The sequence below is a fragment of the Herpailurus yagouaroundi genome, unplaced genomic scaffold (assembly GCF_014898765.1).
Source record: "Herpailurus yagouaroundi ecotype Mexico unplaced genomic scaffold, PumYag 180, whole genome shotgun sequence".
Classification (NCBI taxonomy): Eukaryota; Metazoa; Chordata; class Mammalia; order Carnivora; family Felidae; genus Herpailurus; species Herpailurus yagouaroundi.
This window is the reverse complement of record NW_024412411.1, coordinates 15,764,011-15,789,164: the sequence shown is the minus strand read 5'-3', so window position 1 is coordinate 15,789,164 and position 25,154 is coordinate 15,764,011. Positions and strand designations below refer to the sequence as shown.

At 45.9% G+C, this 25,154-nt stretch overlaps 2 protein-coding genes and 1 long non-coding RNA gene across 6 annotated transcripts in view; 2 read left to right on the top strand and 1 right to left on the bottom strand.

The window, feature by feature from the left end:
* The window catches only part of TMEM135 (transmembrane protein 135), a 397,425-nt gene extending 377,838 nt beyond the window's left edge, over nucleotides 1–19,587 (bottom strand). For both annotated transcript variants that reach the window (XM_040489574.1, XM_040489573.1), the window contains exons 1-3: nucleotides 18,580–19,587; nucleotides 17,954–18,137; nucleotides 9,002–9,052 (exon numbers count right to left, since the gene is read on the bottom strand). In XM_040489574.1, coding sequence (XP_040345508.1) covers nucleotides 9,002–9,052; nucleotides 17,954–18,137; nucleotides 18,580–18,848 — 504 coding nt within the window. In that variant the 5' untranslated portion in view covers nucleotides 18,849–19,587. The remainder of the gene's footprint in view (nucleotides 1–9,001; nucleotides 9,053–17,953; nucleotides 18,138–18,579) is intronic.
* On the top strand, nucleotides 11,296–20,295 carry FZD4 (frizzled class receptor 4). 3 transcript variants are annotated; one of them, XM_040489577.1, is made up of 3 exons: nucleotides 11,296–11,705; nucleotides 13,854–14,965; nucleotides 17,108–20,295. In XM_040489577.1, the coding sequence occupies exons 1-3, from the start codon at nucleotides 11,412–11,414 to the stop codon at nucleotides 17,277–17,279; spliced, it is 1,578 nt and encodes a 525-aa protein (XP_040345511.1). In that variant the 5' UTR covers nucleotides 11,296–11,411; the 3' UTR covers nucleotides 17,280–20,295. The 3 variants fall into 3 exon arrangements, with proteins under 3 accessions (XP_040345511.1, XP_040345510.1, XP_040345513.1); XM_040489576.1 differs by lacking the exon at nucleotides 17,108–20,295 and having other exon boundaries at nucleotides 13,854–16,032; XM_040489579.1 differs by lacking the exons at nucleotides 11,296–11,705; nucleotides 17,108–20,295 and adding an exon at nucleotides 11,736–12,376 and having other exon boundaries at nucleotides 13,854–16,032.
* A 2,695-nt stretch (nucleotides 20,296–22,990) lies between these two features.
* LOC121039379 (uncharacterized) overlaps nucleotides 22,991–25,154 on the top strand; it is a 3,126-nt gene continuing 962 nt past the window's right edge. Inside the window, exons 1-2 of the long non-coding RNA XR_005794731.1 lie at nucleotides 22,991–23,136; nucleotides 24,041–24,153. This is a non-coding gene — a long non-coding RNA (uncharacterized LOC121039379). The remainder of the gene's footprint in view (nucleotides 23,137–24,040; nucleotides 24,154–25,154) is intronic.

The following is a 25,154-nucleotide window of genomic DNA, read 5'->3' as shown; positions in this document are numbered from 1 at the left end:
ACTGTAGTCTTGGGCACATATCTTATTCCCTCCAATTCTTTGTCTTTATCACTGATAAATAGACATAACAATAGTCCTTACCTTTTAGAGTATCACTTAACTTAGTGTGTGTAAAGCACTTTCACTATTACAGATCTTCCTTGATTCGTGATGGAGTTACATGCCGATAAACCCATCAAAAGTTGAAAATATTGTTAAGTAAAAATGTATTTAATCTATTGAACATCATGACTTAGCCTTGCCTACCTTCAGTGTGCTCAGAATACTAATATTAGCTTACCATTGGGCAAAATCGTCTAACACAAAGCCTACTGTGATTTTATAATAAAGTGCTGAATATCTCACGTAATTGACTGAATACTGTACTGCGTGAAAAATAGAATGGTTGTAAGTGTATGGATTGTTCACCCTTGTGATTATGTGGCTGCCAAGAGCTGTGCCTTGCTGCCACTGTCCAGCATCATGAGACAGGATCATCCCCCACAGTGTTAGCCTGAAAAAGATCAAAACTCAAAGTTCGAAGTACGGTTTCTACTGAGTGTGTATTTTTTTTAATGTTTATTTTACTTTTGAGAGAGAGAGAGAGACAGAACATAAGCAGAGGAAAGGCAGAGAGAGAAGGAGACACAGAATCTGAAGCGGGCTCCAGGCTCTGAGCTATCAGCACAGAGCCTGACGCGGGGCTCCAACCCATGAACTATGAGATCATGATCTGAGTCGAAGTCGGACATTCAACCAACTGAGCCACCCAGGTGCCCCTCTACTGAGTGTATATTGCTTGTGCACCTTGTGAAGTCAAAAACTCATGAGCTGAACCATTGTAAGTTATGGACTGTCCATATTTGCTGCTCCACCACAGTGTAACAAACCATATATTGTACAACTGTAGGGGGCACTATTTACCTAGAATATAAAATGAATTATGCCCCTGGAGTTTCACCAATGCATCACACTTACTAAGAGGCACAGAAAACTTACCTCTAGAATGAGGGGTGGTGACTTCTTGGGTTTAAGTAGTACAACACTAGCAAGTTTTAACTCAATGCCACAACAAACAGGTGAAAGAAAGCCAAGAGAATTTTCTAAGGCCGATGATAAGGACCTTCATATATGGATCTCATTCTCACATAAGCGCTAGGATGATAAAGAAATTTTGTTACTGCTTCTGTTTTCCCTGTAGAGAGTTACTGTGCTAGGGCTTAATTCTAAGAAGGAAACAGAATTTCCTAATTTCCTTGCTAGAAGATATTGTCAGTCATTCAACACCCTTTCCTAGGGGCTCACTGTGTTTTTGTGTTCTACATGCCAAGAGATGATTCGTGTAAATACTGATCTGTGAAGTCAGAAGGCCTGACTTCTAGTCTTATTCTGTGTCTAGCTAGCAGTACCAAAGTGGAGAGTCACTTAACATTTCCTTTTCTCTCTGTAATCACATGTATCTGCCAATGAGGTGATGAGGTAGATTCCTTGGTCTCTAAGAGTGTCTTCCAGTTCTGACATTCTCTAAGCCACATAACTCCCATTGCCCTGGCTTCATGCTGATGCTGGAATTCAGATGTTGGAATTATAATGTTTCATTAGCAAGGATGTCTTGGCTCATGCCTCAAGGGAGGCTTTAACAGCACAGAAGCAGAAATGGGAAAGTCATTCAATACAACTCCTCTGAAAGCAATGTTTGGACAAGAAGGAAGGAGAAACAGGATGGATGGAGCAGAGGAGGGACTGGCCACTCTGAAGGGCGGGCAGGCAGGGCAGATCCCGTCATCCTCAGCGCAAGTGGTCATGTGTGGCAGTATAACTGAGAAAGCAGAAGGGCCCAGTTATACTGAGCAATTTATCACCTCGCCGTCTTGTATAAGCAGGCTGAACCCTCGGGTCTGATTAATGGGTCTGCTGCTTTTTACCCACAACAATGCAGGTTTGCCTAGCGAGGAGGTGAAGGGAAGACACTCTCATGTGCTGTGAACAGTCCTGGAAGCAGAGGAAAGGATATCTAGTTCTAACTCTGTCTTGGGGAAGTCATCTCCACCAATTGGGTCTCAGCTTCTCTGTCTGTTAAGTGGGGTCCTGCAGAAGATGACCTGAAAGGTTCCTTCCAGAAACCGTCTAACAGATGCTACTGTTTGTTTTCATGGGTCTGAAAACTGTTTTCTTTTTGTAACATTTATTTTTTATTTTTGAGAGAGACAGAGCAAGCGAGGGAGGGGCAGAGAGAGAGGGAGACACAGAATCCGTAGCAGGCTCCAGGCTCTGAGCTGTCAGCACAGAGCCCGATGTAGGGCCTGAACCCACAAACTGCAAGATCACGACCTGAGCTGAAGTCAGACATTTAACCAACTGAGCCAACCAGGCACCCCTCAAAACTGTTTTCTTAAAATGTGTCCCTTCTTCTTGTTTTAGAACAGAAATGAAACCCCAGGTATGGATTACTGTAGTCAAAAGGGATAATAGAGAAAAACAAGGCAGGAAGCCCTAAAATTCAGCCAAATTTTGAACCTAAAAAATTGAGGGCTACTAAAAGGGAAATCAGAAAAATGCAGGCATTTGGAAATTCCCAGGATGGGATAAATGAGTGATCTTTAATGTCTTCCCTGTTTGGGGGAGCTACTTCAGTAGCATGCATACTATAAGGACTCAATAAATAGTTATTGGCTGATTAACTTTATTATAATGATTAGGCAAGGAACTAGCTGATTATCAAAGGTTCTTTGTAGTTCTAACATCCTATGCTACATTTTGCTGAATTCCAAGACAGGTCCGCCTGATTCCACAGCCTGAGCTTTTAACCATTATGCATCCTACTTTACACAGCTTCATTGCCTCCCCGAGTTGGAATTCAGCCTTCTCGGACTCTGTTTCCTCATCTGTAAAACAGGGAGAATAACAGTAGGTACTATACAGTTTTGTTCACTGAACAAATACTGACTGAGTACCTGCTAGGCACCAGGGGTATATTAGCGAATCAGACAGTTAAGACCCTGTGCTTGTGGAAACTCTTTCCAGTTAGGAGAAAGAGAAAATTGACAGATAAGCAAGTGAGTAACCCAGACAATGACAGGCACCAATAAGTGCCATGAAGGAAATAAAACAGGGGTAAGGAGTATGTGACTGGAGGGAAGGATGAGATGTGAGTGTTGGAGCAGATGTCTCAGAGAAAATGACATTTGTCAGGAAGGAGCGGCCCAGAGAAGATGGGGGAGAATGATGATGGCATTCTATGCAGAGGAGAAACTAGAGACCTTACAGCAAGAACCATATGGGCATGTTTTAGGAAAAGAAAGTCAATGTAGCTGGAGTGTGGTGAGCAATGAGCAAGGCAGGGGGTGTGACCAGAAGTGAGGGAAGATGGCCAGACCTCATATAAGACTTTGTAGACCTCATAAATTTTGTTCTAACAGCAACAGGAGACCACTGATGAGTTTCCAGCAATTTCAGAGAAGACATGATCTGTGGAAGCTGGTTTGAAAATTTCCCCGTTTGTTGTGTAGAGGAGAGATTGTCAGTGAGCAACGGTGGAGAGATGCCTGTCAGGAGACAGGTGCCCAAGTGATAGCTGATGAGGGCTGGACAGTTTGTGGTGGTGGAGATAGAGAGCAAAGTGATTCAAATTTAGGATATATTCTAGAGGGCACGTGGATTAAATGAGGTAATCTGTGCAAAACACCTCACAAAGTACCTGACAGAAGGGGCTCAATTAAGTGCTTGCTGTAGATAATAAGACCTGGTGCACGCAAGCCAGTCACACTTCCATTAATTCAAAGAGAAATCTGCCAAATACTTAGGTCACAGAGCAGGTTAGCAAACTGATTTAAGCTCTGATTATTTATGTGCCATTTGGGCAAGTCACATTTGTGGGCCTCAGTTTCCCCATTTATAAAATGAGGAGTGGACCAAATGAACTCTATGGCAGCTTCCAGAGCTAATATCCTATGAATCTTTTTGATGGGATATACCGTCAGGATGTGCTCAGAGAGGAAGAGTCACTATGAGTGAGGTAGAATAAAGAATTTATAACAAGGATTCCCCCTATAAAACTGTGGAAACTAGTGAAGTATTCTATGCCAGGCATTGCCTCTGCGCCTGGTGTTGGACCCAAAGTCAGTAGAGATCAGCCAGCCCCAGGATCAAGAAGGAAAGCTAGGCACAGAGTTCGGGAAGTCAAGGGCAAATGAGAACACACAAACTGGATCCCAACTCTGTCTAAACATCTCTTCTCTTGATACAGGTGACCTGTAGAAGCTAGAGCCCTTAACTACGGAGCTACTCATGCACCTGGACCAAGACTCAGAGAACCCGAAGGAGGAGCTCATACAGGTCTGAGCGCGGACCCTGCCGACAAGTGAGCCAGCACATTCAATGTGGATGAACCACCACTGTGCCTGGCGCCCAACTCTCACTGTCAGAGTATAAAACATGGCTTCACATCCACCTCCCCGGCCTTGTGCCAATTTCTCTTGTGGCCAATGCTGATCTGGAACCACGTAGGGAAGGGAATTCTGGTAAGCGAGTTCCAACGTAGCTAAATTGACAGTACAGAGCTACCAGAGTCTACTCCTTGTCAACTTGGCATTCATATACACTTAAAAAATTTTTTTTAAGTTTATTTATCTATTTTGAGACAGAGAGTGTGTGTTGCACAAGCAGAGGAAGGGCAGCGAGGAGAGACAGAATCCCAAGCAGGCTCTGCACCATCAGCACAGAAGCAATGAGGGGCTTGAGCTCACAAACTGTGAGATCATGACCTGAGCTGAGATTTAGAGCCCAACACAGAACCGACTGCACCACTCAGGTGTCCCTCATACATGCTTTTTTAAACGATACTTAGCTTTTAAGTGAAGACAACAACAAAATCATGCTTCCAGTTAACAGAACCCAATTGCCCCTCATGCAACTGAAAACATGCTATTCTTCTCCCTAACAGACAACATAAGGTCCCTTTATCCATCTTTGGGTAACATTTATTCTTTTTCTAGCTCAGTCACCTCCCCCTTTGGAAGTAAGAGCTTTGGGAGGTGATTAGGTCATGGGAGTGGAGCCTTTATAAAATTATTTTTTAATGTTTATTTATTTTTGAGAGAAAGAGAGACAGACTGCAAGGAGGGGAGAAACAGAGAGGGACAGAGGATTCAAAGCAGGCTCTGAGCTGACAGAAGCAAGCCTGACATGGGGCCCGAGCTCATGAGCCGCGAGATCATGACCTAAGCCAAAGTTGGACGCTCAACCAACTGAGCCACCCAGGCACCCCGAGAGTGGAGCACTCATAAGAGAGACCGCAGGGAGTTCCCTCATCCCTTCTTCTGTGGGAGGACATAACAAAGAGACAGACATCCAGGAAATGTGCCCTTACTAGATGCATAATCTGCTGGTGTCCTGCTTGGAGCTCTTAGCATCCAGAGCTGTTAGAAATAAATTTCTGTGTATAAGCCAGCCAGTGTGTGGTACTGTGCTATGGCATCCCAAGTGAACTAAGAGAGACATAAAACAATAACCATCATGGATTTTGTGTGTCAGGAATTTGGAAGAACCACAGTAAGAATGGTTCTTCTATGCCTCAAAATGTCTGGGTTGAGATGACTCAAACAGCTGGAGGTAGGAACCACTGGGACCATGGAATCTACTTCCAAGATGGTTTATTCTTTCATACTTCTGGCACTTAGCCCGGTATACCTGAAGGTCAGGCTCATCTGGGACCATCAGCCAGAAAATCTGCAGAGTGGTCTCAAGGTAGCGACTACTTAAAAGGCTGTTCAGAGCTCCAGAATGAATTTCCCAGTAAATAAGGTACAGGCTGCATGGCCTTTTATGACATAGTTTTGGAAGTCACCTGGTGTCACTTACACTGTATTCAATTGGTTGAAGAAGGCACAAGCTTTCCAAAATTCAAGGGGAGGAAATATAAACTGCCCTTCAATGGGAGGAATGTTGAATTTGAGGCTATGTTTTAAAATTACTCCAAGATTTTGTCTAGTCTAGTTCATGCTTATCCACAGCAGGTGGCTAGTTCACCCTTTTTCATTATTTAGCATCATTTCTGTTCTTTTCTCACCTGTATCAACGGATGAGAGGGCTGCGTATGAGAATATCATTACACGTGCTTTCTTTGCATGCTTCCCCGGGTCTCTTAGAAATTCATACACTCCTCATAGCTAGACTCACATTTCAAATTTTCTACAAACTTACTACTCACAGGTGATCTCCTGACTTATAACTCTTTGTCTGGATACTCCTGGATTTATGATTCCTAATGACTTCAATTGATAATAATGAGATCACTGGTCAACTAGCCAATGAATGTTGACAAGAAAATATCTTGGGCTGTTTCATGAAGTTTAGAAACAAGCTTCTGAACCAAACAAAAATTCTAGCCAAGGCATTTTTCTATCTTAAAATGTTTAAGAATCAGCACAGTAAAACAGAAAAGGAAGATAAGTGGTTGGCATAACATCTGAGTTCTGAAAGCTGAAAGCTGTCTTGTTAGGAGTGGCCTATAGAATAGACTTGACCATCATTCTGGAACCAGTTAAGTTGCATTTTGATGGTCTCCTACACCCAGAACATAATGAAGGCTTTCTTTTCCTAAAGAATTAGAGCACATATAGCCTGAACCATTCCTTTATTTATTCAACAGGCATCTATTAAGTGCTTTGAATGGGTCAGGTAGTGTTCTCCTTTGCTGTTCAGAAACACAGCGGTGAAGAAGACACAGCCTCTGACCTCAGAGGACTGTGAAAGAGATAAAAACCAAGCCAAACCAAAACCAATACCAATGAGTAATGGAGCTCAAGAAAAAGCACTTAACTATAAACAGGTTTCACTAAGGGCATGGACCACCTTTTACATGTCTCCATACCTCCCATAATGCAGCTCAGTGACAGGTCCACAATAACCTACCACTAAACATTTGCTAATGGTCTGACTAACAAATACTGAAATGTAACGAGATTGTAGAGGTACAAAGTGTGTTTGCATTATTTTTTTGCCTCCTGCACAAGTTTGCAGTTGCCCATCTGTACGTTAAACCATCTCCATGAACAGATACGAATGTCCTATATACCATCTTCTGTTGGTAGGAGGAACAACAGGGTTCTGATTCCTTCATATGCAAGAGCTCTCTGCTGACTTCATTCTTCAATGCTGGCTAGTGGTGCAAGTGATAAGAAGACAGTTTGGGGTCTGCCACTTAGGAGCCGTTACTTAATCTCTTGGGGCCTGTGATTCCTCAACTTTGAGCAAGATTAGTGCTCCTTTCTGCTTTACTCAGTACACATGACTTTATTTCATAACTGGTTTGGGTGCAGAGGAAGATGTAGCACCCAGACTATATACCAACTGATGGGATCTGGCCTGGCTTCTCCCCATGCTTCTGTTGTTCCACAGTCAAGTCCCTGTCCTTATGAGGTTTTGGTCCCAGTGAATTTTCCCCTCAAAAACTGAACAGGATAATAATGAACCATTTTCTTGCATTTTCTATCAAGACTGCTCTTTGTGAGTTCTAAATGTTCTGTCCATATTCAAAGAAGCTGGTTTCTTCATGAGTGGTTGGAATAAGACTTCTCTTGGAAGCTACTGAATATGGATTAGTTGGATTGTTTCTCAGGAAATAAAAAGCAGGCTCTGGGGTGGCTACTTCAACACTTAATTGGGTTAGCAAAGACCTGCAAATGAGAGGCTTTCCTTAGGAGGGAAAGGATGTTTACGGCCCCCCACCCCCCTAGGTGGTGGGTTTTAACCTAAACCCTTGTCTTTAAATGCAGCCTTTAATTTAGAAACCATTACAAGAATCTATTAGAGCAGAAAACGTCAGGTTGGAAAATTAACACATCACAGGAGTTAATTAGAACCCAGCCTCTCATTAGATGCAAATAGAGAGCCCTCCAACTGCCCAGTGGCCTGCTGAAGTCACATTTGTCACAACTCTAAGGTGGCTGCATCTTCCCCACTCAGAGAGTGGACAGAGGAAGCTTCCCAAGCACTCAGGCCAGAGCCACTAGAGGCCCTGCCCTTTAGGTCAGTGGAAGGTACGATTCACATGCCCTTATCTTCTACTCCTCTCCTAAATGCTCTGCCTATCACAGGGTGGAGAGCCCTCTGCCTGGAACTCCCTCAGGGAAGTGTTTTCTGCAACAAAGACAAACATGCCGTGCCTGTCACCAGGAGCAGACTGGCGACTGTGTAAACCACTCTGTGAGAGGGAGGCTGAGGGGCTCCAGGCCATTCAGACTTAGCTCTAAGTCATGGTCTTTGTTTTCTTTCCACTTTCAGACTGAAATGTGATTCCCCTGGCTTTCTTTTTTGGAAAATACCTTTGAGGAGTTCCATGCAGAAAGAAAAGCTGTTGACAGGAAAAGCTCCTGCCGGGGAAGGGGCTTCTTCCAAGGGTTCTCAAAGGAGACAGTGCTTGAAGCGAGCTGAGGCAGGGATGCCAGGGCTAGGAATAAGAAGTCCAGATCACCAGAGGGTCACCTCTAACTACGGACTAGGCAATGTGTCAAGCAGTTTCCTCTGTAAGAGTAATACCGTGCACATAAACTTTTAGGCCAGGCAGACATGCGTCTGAGTCCTCTGCCACTTGCTGTGTGATCGTGAACAAATTGCTTAACCTCTCAAAACATCAGGTTTCTCACGCTGTTGTGTGAGATAAATGCAATAATGCACGTAAAACTTGTAAGACAGTAGCCGGCAGAGAGCAAGTGTCCTATAGGAGCTGTTGTTGGTTTGATAATAGTATTGCTTCCCCCACTAACGGTGTTCCCTCTGCGTGCCAGGCCCTGTGCTGTTCCTTGACCTCATGGACTTTATCGTTTAATAAACCATGTGCACATACCTTTAGCACAAAGAAAGCCCCCTCTCCTTTCTGCAAATTCCACAGAAGTGCCAATTGCACACGAACTCTGCTTCGTTGAGTAGCTCAGACTCCTGCAGTCATCCCCCTTTGAGCAGCCCTGTAACCTCAGCTACCTCTACCCTCAATTTACCCACAATTCTCTCCGTGTGTACTTACCACAGTGAGGTACATCTGTCTGTTCATTTTCTGTCTGCTCCTGTGAGTTCCCTAGGGGATGAGGATCACTTGGTCATTTGATTCATTCATCTCCTCATTTATTCATCTCTGGAGGCCAATGGTCTCCTGCATTACTCAGCACAGTCATACAGAAGATTCAAACCCACTGCTGAGTATGTAGATTTCCAGCTGGGAACATTTCTGGGGAAATAACCCTGCATCTCATGTTTGAAAGGCCTCCTTGGGTGCTGGTTTGGTTGGTCTTCCATTTTCTGACTATCATTTTGGTTACAGCCTCAGTTTCTTCATCTCTTTAAGGTGCTATAATAGAGTCCTTCCCTGGGAGGTTGTGATGATGGCTGGAGACACAGCAACTTTTATGGGCCCAACACAATTCTAAGTACAGAGCGAAAAACCCAGAAAAGTTGATTCCATTCTTGCCCTCAGCCAAGTCTAGTTGCCAATGTAAGAAAACTAAAACTGTAAGGTAAAATATGAAGGAGAGGGGCAGATATCCTTCCGACTTGTATTTCTGCCATATGGCTGAAATAGAGGATACAAAAGCATAAAAATTTGGTCCCTGTCACCAAGCCTCTGGAAAACTTTGGCAAGTGTTGGCCAAAAAGATCTCAGGAAGAGAGTCGAAAGCTCTTCATCCAGATAGCCAGACCTGGGCTTGCAGGCAAGCGATGTCTTTGGGACCTGACTGGAAAGCAGGACTCATTTCACAACAAAAACCAGGCTATTTTGCACTTACTTTGTATGTGCCAGACACTGTGCTAAATGATTTAGGGGCATTATCTCATTTAACTCTTAGAACAACTGTGTGGGATAAACACGAATTTCCTTATTTTACACATGGCCAATTCGAATCTCAGAGAGGCACAGTAGATTTACCACAGTCAAGCAACAAGTAAATGGTTTAGAAATCCACCTGCTGAGGGTTTCACTGGTCTGATTGGAAAGGGAAGGGGTGGACCAGCACAAACCTCCATCCGAGGGATGGGGAGTGGGGTGGGGAGGAATGAGAGAGAGGGAAATTTGGATCACAACAGAGGTCGCATGATCCCCAGACCTCCAGGACCCTTCGTAGAAGAGGAATAAGTTAGAGATGCAGGCTGCAGGGGAGGGATGCCCGGGAGGCTGGGGGAGGGGACCCTCGGTGATTGTGCGCCTTCTTCGCCTCCTGTGCACACAGGTCAAGCCTCTCCCCTCCCGCCCTCTCACCCTCCCAACCTTATTTAGAAACCGTGTCCCCGAGACAGGAAGGGCGGCGGGCCGAGAAGCACGGAGCGTCCCGGTCTCATTTCCTTTCGAATCCCCCTGTGGAATTTCATTTCATACGGTGAGGAAATCGGAGCGCGAGACCGTCGGCTGGTCTGCTGCTCCGGGGCGCCTCCCCCACTCGCGGCTGGAGACAGGCAGCTCCCGGGCGCAGGTCGGGCCGAGTCTGGGGGCGGGGAGACGGGGCCGGGCTCCAAACCAAGCAAGTTAGCAGGGAAAATAGCTGCGAGCTCGCATTGTACCAGGCACGGGGCTAAGCGTTTTACGCATTATCTCTAATCCTCCCGAGTCTCTTCACGGATGAGGAAACTGACGCCGAGACGTTGAGCAATTTGCTCAAGGTCACACAGCCGGGATTTAAAGCCACAATCTTGGTAAACCTGAATCCCGTGTTCTTTGTGTACGTTTCTCTGCCTGATAGGTAGTTTGCCACGGGCCGAGGTGACAGCCGGAAGAGGGAAAGGAAAGGGAGCCGACTAATCTGGGAGCATTTCTCACCTGGGAGAGGAGGGGGCTGGCTGGCCCGGCGGGAGCAACTCGGCTCCATCCCCGCCTGGCCCCCGAGCGCCGCGACCCGGGTGGGAGGAAAAGTGAGAGCCGGGAAGCCGGGCGGGGCGCTCCGGGAGGGAGGGAAGGAGGGGGGGGAGGGGGGAGAGGGAGCGCGGCGGGCGGGGGCCTGACCCTGCCAGCGGCAGAACGGCCCCGCCCCTCGCTGCCCCCGGCGCCCGCCCATTGGAGAGGCGCGCTGTCCGTCCCGCCCCGCCACCGCCCAGCGAACCTCCAGCGCCGCGGAGGGCTGGGGCGGTGGAGAGCGGCGCGGCGCTGGGTGCTGGCGGGATTCGTTGAGACGCAGAGCGGACGCCGCCGGCGCCGGGTTGGGGGCTCGCAGCCTGCAGCCATGACCCTCGCAGTCTGTCCTTCGGCCCCGGCCACGGGCGTCTAATATCCCACACAGTCGCGCGCAGCTGCCAGAGAGCCGGCCGCTGCCCCTTCGTCGCCCTTGGCGCCTTATCACACTCCCTTTCCCGGAGCTGGGAGCAGCGCGGGCAGCCGGCGCCCCCGTGCAAACTGGGGGTGTCTGCTGGACCAGCCCCCGCCGCCGCCGCCGCCGCCCCCGGCTCTGGCCATGGCCTGGCGGGGCTCAGTGCCGAGCGTCCTGGGGGCGCCCGGGGGCGTCGATCTCAGTCTGCGGCTGCTGCTGCCGCTGCTGCTGTTGCTGCTGCTCCCGGGGCCAGCGCGAGGCTTCGGGGACGAAGAGGAGCGGCGCTGCGACCCCATCCGCATCTCCATGTGCCAGAACCTGGGCTACAACGTGACCAAGATGCCCAACCTGGTGGGGCACGAGCTGCAGACAGACGCCGAGCTGCAGCTGACAACTTTCACGCCGCTCATCCAGTACGGCTGCTCCAGCCAGCTGCAGGTGGGCGCCCCCACCCCCACCCCTGGCGGGACAGGGACCCCTTGGGCAGGGACGCCTCAAACTAACTCCGTGGAGCCCTTGCCAAGCCAAGCCCCCTGCCCCCTTCCTAGGCAGAAGGATATAACTATCCTGGAAAAGTGATTTCCATCCCCACCCCCACTTTTGTGTCCCTTCTCAGGGACTGCAAGCCAAAACGTTGTGTAAGTCATCTGGCCTGCGAAAGAACCCACTCTTACACCCCGCCCTTCCGTTTTTCTCCCCTGTTCACCCGTGTCTGGCCAAGCCCCTAACCCCAGTGGAGCTGAGGGGGTTATCTTTGCCAAGGATTCTGGCCGCCGCTGCTCGGTGGGCGAGTCCCCAGCAGGACAGCCAGCTGAAACTAAGACTTGGAAGGAAGGAGAGATAAGGAGACGGGAACTTCTCCTCCCTCACGACCTCCATTCTCCCCCATATTTTTGGGTGGGAGAGTAAATGAAACACCACTGCCCCATTTTCTGCGGAGTGGCCCCTCCTCGTGTCATCCCGCATGACTTTGGAGGTCATGCTGGATGGAATGCTTGGGTGGCTTGAGACGTTCTGATCTTTAGGGTTGAGGGCAGGTTTAGGACTTAGACGGCAGGAAACACTCCCCGCTTGGGAAAAAGGTGAGGGAGTGGTCAAACACCAGGAAGGTAATTTATATAATGGAGGATTCTTTTTTTCAGTCATTAAAATTTTTAAAGCTTATGTAATGGTAGAGAAAATGTTCATCCTACAATAAATGAAGAAATAATTTGCATATACAGTGTGATTATAATCTGAACAAAAACAACAACCAATTCATTTTTCTTTTTTTAAGGAACTGAAAGAGAATTCTTAACAGTGTTAGCACTAGGGAAAAAAAGTGTTAGCACTGGTTGTGCTTTGGTTGGTGAGGCTATGAGTGATTTTTATAAATTTAGAAAAGAGAGAACTTGGGGGAAAAAATAGAGGGTAGTTTTCCAGGCTGAAAACTTCAGAAATCCGTGGTTCTGGTTGTAACTTCTGAGAGATAAGAAACAGGCAGACAGCTTCCTCACTAGGTGCATGTTTTTACATAGGTCACTTTAAAAGTTGGATTGTGGTTTCAGAAAGATGGTTGGGATTAGACCTGTTGCTGCTGAAATGTCCCTTTGGAGCTTTCAGAACTTTAGAACTAGGTTATAAAAGCTTAAGAAACGATCCTCTAGCTCTCAGTTTGGAAACAGCACATATCCTGACATCAGTGGCAATTTCGTTGGAGAAACAGCTTTTGCAGGGATATATATTTTTAATTACATGTATCCTGGGGAAGCAGCCAAGCTGTTTTGAAGGACAGGACTGGATCCCTTTACATGCTGGAAAATAGTTACTTGTAACTCTAGACTTCATAGACAACATCTGTAAGGAGCCAAGCAGACTGTTTATCAATGCTGGAGGAATTGAGGACAGCAACTGGGCTCTCCCCTGCTGGTGTTGCAGTTTCAGGGACTTAACATTTATATTTTCCTATTGTGCTTCATTATTATGCATTGGGGAAACCTGGCCAAACAAACCCCTGGTGACCAGAGACCTCAACCTGCATCCTATCCTTGGGTCTCACAGTGTCTCAATTAGGACATTTTCTCTTTCAGTATGGGAACTGATTAAAAATTAATTTTAGGGGATCAAGTAGAGAAAAGACAGTATATTAACAGGAGAAAAGCTGGATCTACATTTTTTTTTTTACATTTATTTTTATGGTGATAAAGAAACGAGGATGAAAATAAATCTCCCCATCGCTGAAATGACTCAGTCATTTGATTAGTCTGTTCGGCTCTTTCAAACAGGGAGTCTCAAAGTCAATTTTTAAGGTTTATTTTCTTAAGCGTTTTCAAAAAGGAATTATGTAACTCTTCAGGTCCTTTTTATGTATGTATTTATTTCTGTTCTCCTGGATTTGTGACAAGGATTGCTAGAACCAAAAGAAGAAATGTGTACAAGCCATGGATTTTTAGGCACCCCAGTTTGAGGTCAGAGTCAACAGAGTCCCTATGGCTGGTTTAAAAGTAGATAGATACTTTGCCTGGAAGCATTCACCTCCGCTTCGTGCAAGCAGTTGGTCAGACTTCCAAGTCATTGTTTTCTTTGTTCATTTCATTACTTTTCCAGTTCTTCCTTTGTTCGGTGTATGTGCCAATGTGCACAGAGAAGATCAACATCCCCATCGGCCCATGTGGCGGCATGTGTCTTTCGGTCAAGAGGCGCTGTGAACCTGTCCTGAAGGAATTTGGCTTTGCCTGGCCAGAGAGCCTGAACTGCAGCAAATTCCCACCCCAGAATGACCACAACCACATGTGCATGGAAGGGCCGGGTGATGAAGAGGTGCCATTACCTCACAAGACCCCCATCCAGCCTGGAGAAGAGTGCCACTCCGTAGGAACCAACTCGGATCAGTACATCTGGGTGAAAAGGAGTTTGAACTGTGTTCTCAAGTGTGGCTATGATGCTGGCTTATATAGTCGCTCGGCCAAGGAGTTCACAGACATCTGGATGGCCGTGTGGGCCAGCCTGTGCTTCATCTCCACTGCCTTCACAGTGCTGACCTTCCTGATCGATTCTTCCAGGTTTTCCTACCCTGAGCGCCCCATCATATTTCTCAGTATGTGCTATAATATTTATAGCATTGCTTATATTGTCAGGCTGACTGTAGGCCGGGAAAGGATATCCTGCGATTTTGAAGAGGCAGCAGAACCTGTTCTCATCCAAGAAGGACTTAAGAACACAGGATGTGCAATCATTTTCTTGCTGATGTACTTTTTCGGAATGGCTAGTTCCATCTGGTGGGTTATCCTGACACTTACTTGGTTTTTAGCGGCAGGACTCAAGTGGGGTCATGAAGCCATTGAAATGCACAGCTCTTATTTCCACATTGCCGCCTGGGCCATCCCTGCAGTGAAAACCATTGTCATCTTGATCATGAGACTGGTGGACGCTGATGAACTCACTGGCCTGTGCTATGTGGGAAACCAAAACCTCGATGCCCTCACAGGCTTTGTGGTGGCCCCCCTCTTCACTTACTTGGTGATAGGAACTTTGTTCATCGCTGCAGGTTTAGTGGCCTTGTTCAAAATTCGGTCCAATCTTCAAAAGGATGGGACAAAGACAGACAAGCTGGAAAGGCTGATGGTCAAGATTGGGGTCTTCTCTGTCTTGTACACGGTTCCTGCCACCTGTGTGATCGCCTGTTATTTCTATGAAATCTCCAACTGGGCGCTCTTCCGGTATTCTGCAGATGACTCCAATACGGCAGTCGAAATGTTGAAAATTTTTATGTCTTTGCTGGTGGGCATCACTTCAGGCATGTGGATTTGGTCTGCCAAAACTCTTCACACGTGGCAGAAGTGTTCTAACAGATTGGTGAATTCTGGGAAGGTGAAGAGAGAGAAGCGAGGAAACGGGTGGGTGAAGCCTGGGAAAGGCAATGAAACTGTGGTATAAGGCTACCCGGCCTCCATACTTTCCAAATGTTGAAGGTGGGAATGCTAGCATTTTGGTGCAAAATGCGACGAAAAGTTTCATGCAGTGAATCTCAGTATGAACCAACTGGCAACACTTAAGTGACCCCTTAAGCAGCCACCACCTGCCCCCCCCCCACTCCCCAGCAATCATAAAAGTAATGATTTTGCTGCAGACTTTGGAATGATCCAAAATGGAAAAGCCAGTTAGAGGCTTTCAAAGCTGTGAAAAATCAAAACATTGATCACTTTAGCAGGTCGCAGCTTGGAGCGTGGAGGTCCTGCCTAGATTCCAGGAGGGTCCAGGGCGATGCTGCTTTTCCCTGCAGAGTGGGATTTGAGCTGTGAGTAGATAACTTGCAGGGAGAAAGATGAACTTTTTTAACCCTTAAAATCTTAAATACTAACTGGGTCTGTCAGATAGCAAAGCAATCTATAAACACTGGAAACACTGGGTTCAGAGAAGTGTTACAAGAGTTTTATAGTTTGGCTGATCTAACATAAACATTTTCTGTGGTGCGCTGTCTGCTGTTTAGAATTTTGTGGATTGCTCTCCCAAGAGGTGGTGTCAGAATCTTTCAGTGCCTTTGTCATAAAACAGAAGTGTTTGAAAAAACAAGAGTACTGTGCAAACACACGTAAGGTATCCAGTGGATTTTTCTTCTTTCTCTTCCTCTTAAATTTCAACATCCCTGTTCTAGGCTGCTGCTGTTTTCTTCATTTTACATTAATGACTCAAAATAGGTATTTTTATAGGAATTTTTGCACTGCAGCCTGTCTAATGAGGGGAAAAGTAAGGTTGATTCACTTTCTGACAATCATTTAATTCAGAGGAAAATGAGATTTACCAAGTCGACTTACCTTACCGACCCCAGAGACCTATTGCATTGAGCAATGGGGACTTAATATATTTTACTTTGTGTGATTGCATCTATGCAGACGCCAGTCTGGAAGAGCTAAAATGTTAAGGTTCTTGGCAACTTTGCATTCACACAGATTAGCTGTGTAATTTGTGTGTGTCAGTTACAATTAAAAGCACATTCTTGGACCATGACATAATAGTATACTCAACTGACTTTAAAACTATGGTCAGCTTGCATTCTCAGAATGATAGTGCCTTTCTTTCCTTTACCATAAGAATGTTATCGGAGTCTAGTCTACTACCACAGTGAAGACTTTTTCTGTTTCGTAGAGAGAACTTAGGACAGAACTATAATCCAACTAGTTGGTGCATAATTGTTTCCTAGTAATTGGCAAAGGCTCCTTGTAAGCTTTCATTGGAGGCAATGTGGCCTGGAGTATTTATATGGTGCTTAATGAATCTCCAGAATGCCAGCCAGGAGCTTGATTGGTTAGTAAGGAATAAAGTGTAGACCATATGAAATGAACTGCAAACTCGTAGCAGCACAGGTCTTAATTGCCTTTTGCAGAGGTATCCAGAGCTTTTAAAATTTATGCTTTATGTTCCTCACAATGGGGTACCCCCTAGCAGCCTCTCAAAAGTTGCAATTCTTTTAAAATTGTAACTGGACTTTCTCTTAACCTGCCTCAGGCCTTCTAATCACCAGATCTCTGGGACAAATTGTTGACAATGTCACAGGCTGCTCTCCTTGTAGCTCATACCTATCTTTGCTTCAACAACTACTTTGCAATGACTCATTTATTTATTCATACCCCACCCCCTCCCTCTAAAAACAGGTAGGAAATCTTTTATCATATTTCTTTCTGGGAAAACATTTCCAGGGACTCAAAATCCCAAATAGGTGGTCAAATTCTGGAAGTAAGCATGCCCTTTTTTTGTTTTTGTAAGCTTTATGCCCATGGTTCCCAGGGTTTGACATTTTCCTTTCTTCTTTCCTCTGTTTCTGGGGGCTCTTGAGCGGAGTCTGAGGCAAAGATGCATATAAGATCTGTTGTGTATTTTGGACGGGAAAGTCCTGGGGCTTTGAAGACAGATGCTAAATGGGCACGGGTGGCCCCTGGCATGTGTGCTGAGCCCGAGTACCTTGGCTGGACTCTGGGTCAGGGTTCTAGGAGCATGAGAAATGATCCCCAGAAGGACCGGTTGAACTCCATCTGAGACTGAGTCGCCTAGGAAATATAAAATGTGAACTCCGTGTGCTGCTTGCAGACAGTTCCCATAGCTAGCCAGGGCCCTGGAGCATGCGTCCCCGGGTGGAGCCTGCCCTTACTCACGCTCCACTCCAGTGTCTTGGGAGTTGTGCTGAGACTCTGGCCCAGGAAAGGGAAGAAGGAGGGTGCAGCAGGGCACTGGCCTGACTGCTAGGTTATAGGGGTTTGTAATGCAATTTTGTTTGGAATGTTTCCGCGATTGTGTGCCCAAGGCAGCACTTAGCCGAGGGCCAGGCACAGAGTAGGTGCTCAATATTTGTGAACAATGAAATAATAATAAGAGTACGTGGGGGAAACTATACACCCGAGTTCTGGAGCCGTGGCCTGACAACTTTCTGGGTTTTAACCGATCTCTTCTACAAATCTCTTGCCTTCTCAGGGGAAAGTCTGTTTGATCCGAAGTGGCTGTTGGTGCAGACGGGATTAGTAGCCCTGGCAATGTCACAGGGCTGCGGGCCTTTCCTTTCACATTCCAGACAATGGAGAGTGTTTATGGTTTCAGGAAAGGAGCTTTGTGGCTGAGGAGTCAGTTACCTTATTACCTTGACGCGACTCCATCACCTTTTAAGTTGGTATTTGTTAAAAAAAAAAAAAAAAAAATTCTATTATTAGCACACTTACCGCGTGCCAACCACGTGTAGAGCCTTGTGTTAGGCACCAAAGGGGACGTCGTGCAGTATAAGCTCTGTCCTTCCAAATGACGTGGACTGAGGATTCTGGGTCTGCTGACTTGCTGTTGGTTTTTTGGGAAGGAGCATGGGCCTCTGAATTGTCATCTTTTTCACTGTGTCCATCCCATAAACCTCTGCAAGTCAGTAACAGGGGTTTGACAGAAATCATCAGCCCTATTCCATGACAATCTCTGTGGGAATCCCCTCAGAAGGCTATGAACATTGGCTTAAAACAGACATGAGCTCCCACACCTAAGGTGACTGCGGGGACAGGCACTTCATGGCTTGGGTGTTCCATGTAATGAATACAGGTGAATTTGAGGACATCTTGCTAGGGAAAAGGTTAGGGCTGTTTTTCTTTGGTATCTAGAATAAGTAGGTGTGATTGTAGCTTCCTACCTCACCAGAAGTCAACTTCCTCTTCCTGCAGGAAGCTACAGTCACACTTCTGGAGATTTTATTCTACAGAGCCCAAGGGCACCACTGTCCACCCTCCGCTCTGGCAAACTCCTCTTTATCTTCCTTCATAAAGGCCACACCTCAGGGCAGAGGAACATGGGGTAGGGTGGAACTGACCTGAACCATCTGGTTGAGCTACTTGGTTGATTCATATCCTTTTTCCTCCACGGAGACCCGTTTCCTGATCTCTGAGACTGCTTCTGAGCTGGCAGCTTGCTCAGGGTCCTGAAACCGGAGAAGGGGTGATACTTTTTATTTCCCTGAGAAGATCTCTGATTTTCCTCTCCCCAGTCACTCCGTCGCCTACACCCCCAAATCAGGGAAACTACTGTGTTTAGGTTCTGAATTGTGACTTTACCAGCACTCTGAACTCTGTCCTCTCTCATCCCCCCTCAGCCTCCTGGTCACTGAATTCAGGGCTTACTGTGTTAGGAACCAAGCTGGGACCTGAGGACACAGAGGAGCTTGGTAATCTCAGCCCTGGAGGGCAGACTTAATTTAAAAAGATGTCACCAGGCTAGTGCAGTCTTTGGTTCCTGGTGAGGTGGCTACAGAAGCAGTTAGGGAGGAGAGCCACAGAACAGACTTTGGAAAGGAGCCCCCAAGATCAAGCTACATCCTGAATTTCATTCTGTGATGGGAGAGATTGGAGGGAGTTGCTTTTCCAGCCAATTATGTCGAGTCACTGGACTCTAACGGTTCCTTGTGTTCTTTTATTGTATTTGGGTTCAGAGTCCTCATCTAGGTTTGTATAATGTTTGGCAGAGGACCCGGGTTATCATTTTTCCTCTGGGTCTAGGTCATAGATCTTGGAAACTCCTAGAAGAGTATTTTGCTCCTACCAAGGATCAGATACCAGAGTGTTAAATAATGGATTTTGTTTTACTGTGGCCTGGTCAGAGCTCTCTGCCTCTGCCTCTTGCCATGCACATGCACAGTAACGGCATACTGGCTGTCACCAAGAGGGAAGTGAACCCTGACCCTCCCCAACAGGCCTCTTCCCCTTGGTGAGGCCACTTGCCCTGTAGCAACCTGTTCCTATTTTCCCTTATTTCCCTTCTTCTTGGCACCAGCAAATTCCCAGTATTTGCCCAGGTGGTTTATAGAGAGCCTGTTTGAGGTCTTCTATGAGCCATGTCCTCCAGGCTTTTGTGGCTCCCTGATCTCCTGCAGCATTCAGTATATGACCACTGTCATCTCAGAAGGCTTCTGAGAAGAGGGGCAGGAGCACCTCTGCCCCCCGAAGCCTGGTCCATCTTCTCCCCCAGGATGTGCACCTCTCCACATCCTGCTCATGGGCTCAGGCCCCAACTTCGTTGTGTGTTTTGGGAGGGGGAGGCTGCTCTCCAGCACTCTCCCAGTGGGGCATCTAAGTGGTTCTGAATTTTTTCCTACCTCACAGGGATGTTGTGAGACTTTCGAAGGTCTCAAGAGGAAAGGCCCCTTGAGCTCTTTGTAGGAAAGGTGAAGTAAATGTCAGGTGTGCTTCTTTGTGACAAGGTGAAATGGGACTCAGCATCTTGTGCAGCAGTCAGGCTGGTGCTCTGTGACCTGTCCTTGGATCCCCATGCCACCCTGCAGCTCCTTCCACCTTGAGGCCAGCCTGGGGGGGCTCTCAGATGTTCGACATAGAGGTACCAGGCAAACCCCTGCTACGAATGCCCTAACAAATTGCTGAACGTCAAAGGAAATGGACCCTGCTTTTAAGGATGTACAAATGTATGTCTGCATTGATGTCTGTACTGTAAATTTCTAATTTATCACTGTACAAAAAAATAAACTTTGCTATTTAATTTTTGTATTAAAGGAAAATAAAGTTTTGTTTATTAACTAGTCTGTGATTTGGCATATTTCTGGGGGTGTATGATAGCCTCCAGGAAGCACACATTCCCAGCAGTGAGAAATAGAGAATTTGGTTTGCAGGACAGATTGAGAGCCTTTCTGAGAGCCTCTTTGTTTCTTTTTTGCTGGTGCTATTTTTCGCCTCTGGGATTTCTCCTGGGTCAGCAAACCCCCAAGGTCCAAGGTCAACAGAATTTATCACTACTGTGGTCATAAGTACCACTCAAATGGTCACATGACACTCTGGACGTAACTGTAGTTCCCAAGCTGTCATCCCATGACACTACTTTTTGGCATTTCCAACATGTGTGACCATTTTTAATACACTTTCCAAGCACCTTTGACTTAATCTGGTGGCCTAAAAAATTTTTTCCTATTACCACTAGACCTTTATGATTCTTTAAAAGGGGTAAAAGGATTTCTTTTTTCCCTTTTCTTTCTTTTTTTTTTTTTTTTTTTTGATTTCCATTTAAAAAATATATATATATAGTCCTGGTCACACAATGGTTGTTTTTGTGTAATAGATATGGGAGTATGTCATATCAGTCAATCACGAGAATGACTCCTTTCAGTTAACTTTATAAATTGTGTGGCCTGTGTCTCCAGATCGAGAAAAGTCATCAGACAAAGCAAATTCAAAGCCATTATCAAGACATTGTCATGGAAGCAAATAATAAGGACCACACAGACACAGAGGGAAGGGGAACCACGGCCATTGGAGATGTCTGCTGATGTCCCAGAGGAGAACATAGGCCCCCTTGGTTTGCCTTTAAATTACGTCCCACGCCCTAATTTCACCTGAATACCACCCGGTTTTGGTGTAAGTAAAAAGCCCAGGGAAGAAGGATCTGTAATACAGTTCTCCTTCACTGCAGATTGCTATTATACTTTTATCTCAAACCATAAATGAAGGGAGGTATATAATTTAAATTCTCTTCCCTGTAAGATAGGCTGTGTTTCTCATTTCATTACCTACTCATTAAGTAGTTATGAAGTTAAGGAAAAAACACAATCTGGAATGAATTCATAATTGCACTTGTAGAAACACTTTCCATATAGAAAATACTTTTATTTACATGATTTCATCTTATTCTCATGGCATCTCTAAAGTAAGCAGGGCAGGCGTTGTCTTGCTGAAGGGAGAACAGAAACTTAGGGCAAGAGACTTGCCCAGGGAAACCCAACAGAGAGGTAACAGGTTGGACAGCCTGGTCTCACACCCAGCCCGTGGGTTTTAATTGTTTTTACACATAGTGGTGGGTTGAGTTGTGTTCGCCCAAAAGACATGCTGAAGTCCTACCTCCCTGTACCTGTGAATATGAACTTACATGGAAATAGAGTCTTAGCAGATATAATCAACTTAAAATGAGCTCATAGGGTGGCCCTAATTCAATGACTGGTGTCCTAATTATAAGGGGAAATTTGGACACAGACACCGAGAGGAGAGAACACCTTACTAACACAGAGGCAGAGATTAGGGTGATGCAGCTTCGGTCCAGGCTAGAAACACCAAAGATTTTCAGCTGCCACCCCAAGTGAGGAGAGAAGTGAAAAAGATTCTTCCTCAGAGCCTCCAATAGGAGCCAACCCTGGCAACACCTTGATTTTGGACTTCTAGTCTCCAGAACTGTGTGAGAATACATTTCTGGGTCTTAAACCACCCAGTTTGTGATTATTTGTTATGGCAGCCCTAGGAAACTAAAACATACTTTGTTCCTCTGATATCTTCAACTACTACAAATAGTTTGTTGGGAATGGATAAATGCTTTGGCAAGCAACTCAATAATGAGATCTGGCCATGAGCTTCTGTTGTTTAAGGATTATGTAGCATAATCACTCTGCTAAATTTCTTTATCTGTAAACTAGACACCTCTAGATTAAACCCCATGATTCCTGACACTCAACTGACTTGAACTGGTCTTGGCTGGTCTCCCACCCACCCACCCCCAATGGGAGCTCTGTGTGCAGGGCCAGGACCTTGACTGGAATGTGGCCCAAGGGTTTTTAGCATTTCTGTCCTGAGAACTGATTTTTTTCTTTCCCATTTTAGCTTTCACATGCAATCATAATTTTAAAGTTGAGCTCTCTCTTGACTAAAGAGGTCAGCCTTGGCTTCCTGTCTTCAGAGGTTCTATGAACAGAAACAAACCACACTTGGGGAAGAGCATAAACCTCTCCTCAATTTTCCTTCACAGTGCAGCAGGCTTGGAGGAATGAGAGCATCTCGCTAAATGTTGTGAAAATGTTGGACATGTAAAGGTATATTCCAAAAGGCTTTCAAAATGGTCCTTGGCCCCACCTGAAATTCCCAAAGTCACCCTGTCCTCTTTCTCAGCTCATTCTCAGGCTAAGAGAAGCCACACATTCACCTGCCCTCACACAAACAGTTCTGACATCTCACTCCGGGAAGAGAATAAAAATGAAAATTTATTGTCTTCCACATCAGTCACCTGATTTTTATTAGCCTCCCACGTAGTTTCCTACAAGCACCCAATCCTGTTTTCACCCAAAGACGTGCTTAATCTCCCTGTGAGCCTACGTTATCAGTCCCTTTTTCTTTAAGAGATGAAACGATTGGCTACCGAAGTTTTCTAAAATGCCTGAGGGTTCCATCAGTATAAAACCAGGAGATGGACTTGATAAATCACATAGAACAATTTGTCCTCATCCACCCTTTGCCTCTAACTCCTTTGCCTTTTCATAGGTGTTTCCCTTTGTCTACAATGCCACTCAGTCTTTCTTCAATGAGGTTGTGTCTGTTCTTCATTCAAGACTCAAGTCTTAGGTCATTTCTTCTGGGAAGACTTCCTTGACTCTTCTCCTTACACATGGGTGAGTTTAAGCCTCTGAGCTTCCAACTCTGGGAGCCTTGACAGCACTGTTTATAATGGTCTATCCATGTGTCCATCTCCCCACTAGACTGATATCCCTGAGGATGACTCTGGGTGCCCAAAGGCGCCTGCCTGTCTGCTCTCGGGGCCTGGCACTGTGCCTGACAGAGGGCACAAGTTTCAGGAATGTCTCTGGAAAGAAGAAGGGAGGGAGGCAGGGCTTTACATTGCTAGGTTGGGGAACTGAGGGGGATTTGGTGACAAATGTAACCAGCATAGAAAAGAAACCAAAGGTAACAACAAGAACCATCACATAGGTAGGACTTTCTGGATAGATGCTCAGGCAGTAGCCTCAAAGAAAATTCTCTAGTCTCAAAGATGGGTTTGAGAATGATCTACCCACTGTGTTGCTTATTGTTAAATTGTCTTTCTTCCCTTCCTTTTTCCTCCTCCTCCTCCTCCTCCTCCTCCTCCTCCTCCTCCTCCTCCTCCTCCCCAACAACATTTGCTGAGAGCCTACTGTTTGTAGAATATCAGGCCAGGCTGGGGAAGGGAGAGAGGGAGTGGTTGTAAAAAGCCATGAAAGACAAGGTCCAACTCAGAGTCCAAAAGTGCAGATGACAAAACAGAGAAAGAATCCAGCTGTTATTAACAAGCTTAAAACTCCAAACCTGGAAAAACAAATCTTCTACTGCTTAGTAAATATTTGTTGAATAGCTGAATGAGGGTCCACCATGCCCCAGCCACTATCTTGGGAGGGCACCGTAGGGGACACTGAGATAAATAAGATCCGGAGTCTCCCTCCAGAAGTTCATGGTAGCACCCCATTCCCGCTCTAACCCGAGCCCCTAAAGGATCAGTGCTACCATTCCTCTCACATTTACTATGTAATTTCTTCCTAACAGAAGTCCCTCAAGTGGGAAGAACAGCTTCTGAGTCCCAAGAACAATGGGAAAACGTTTTCAGACTGTTGTCATCTCATCATTGGATCTGGAAAATGACACTTGTGTCTCAATAGGTAAATGTATAGGGGAGGCAGGGGGAAGAGGAAGAAGAAAGGGGCAGATCCCAGAGACCAGCACTCTTTTAAGATTTGGTCTGCTCATCAAAACCACACACTGATCAGTATATAAAAAGTAAAACTAAAGCTTACCCATGTTGTGCCACTGAAGGCACTGAATCATCAGAATGGCTAACCACTTCCACCTGAACATCTTTTCTAGCAGCCATGTGGATTTGTAATATTCGCTCTGAATCCATGGTTGTACAGGTGGCTCTGCCTTGTGTCCTCTGAGCCCCGTTCTCTTCCTTCTCTCATGTCATAATTCTATAAATCCAAAGAGACTATTCTAGAGAAGTTTTTTTTTTAAGTTTACTTATTTTTGAGACAGAGAGCAAGCATGAGCGAGAGGGGGAGGGGCAGAGAGAGAGGAGGACAGAGGATCTGAAGAGCTCTGTGTTGACAGTATTGTCAGTGATCCCCAAGTGGGGCTCAAACTCACAAACCAAGAGATCATGACTTGGGCCAAAGTCGGACGCTCAACTGAGAGCCACCCAGGCACCCCTATTCTATAGGGGTTATATATATATACATATATATATATATATATATATATATTTTAGTGTTTATTTATTTTTGAGAGAGACAGAGTGCAAGTGAGGGAGAGTAGAGAGAGAGGGAAACACAGAATTTGAAACAGGCTCCAGGCTCTGAGCTGTCAGCACAGAACCCCACGTGGGGCTCGAACTCATGAGCTGTGAGATCATGACCTGAGCCGAAGTTGGACACTTAACTGACTGAGCCACCCAGGAGCCCCACTACAGAAGTTTAAAAAAGTGTAAGGTCAATCCCCATTTCTTCTTTCACCCAGAGTGAAAGGAATAAGTGTGTTAATTAACCTTGCTGAGATTTGCCCATTGTGGATGCAGGCAGTCAGTCAATTGGAGGGAGATTCTTGCAGCAGGAGAGAAAGTGGCCTGAGGCCAAGTTATCAAGGGCCTGAGAGCTTGTGCATTCTG

Coding starts and splice junctions, on each gene's coding strand:
- FZD4 (XM_040489576.1), top strand. CDS start 11,412: ATGGCCTGGCGGGGCTCAGTGCCGAGCGTCCTGGGGGCGCCCGGGGGC. Junction 11,706..13,853: donor GCTGCTCCAGCCAGCTGCAG/GTGGGCGCCCCC, acceptor TTACTTTTCCAG/TTCTTCCTTTGTTCGGTGTA.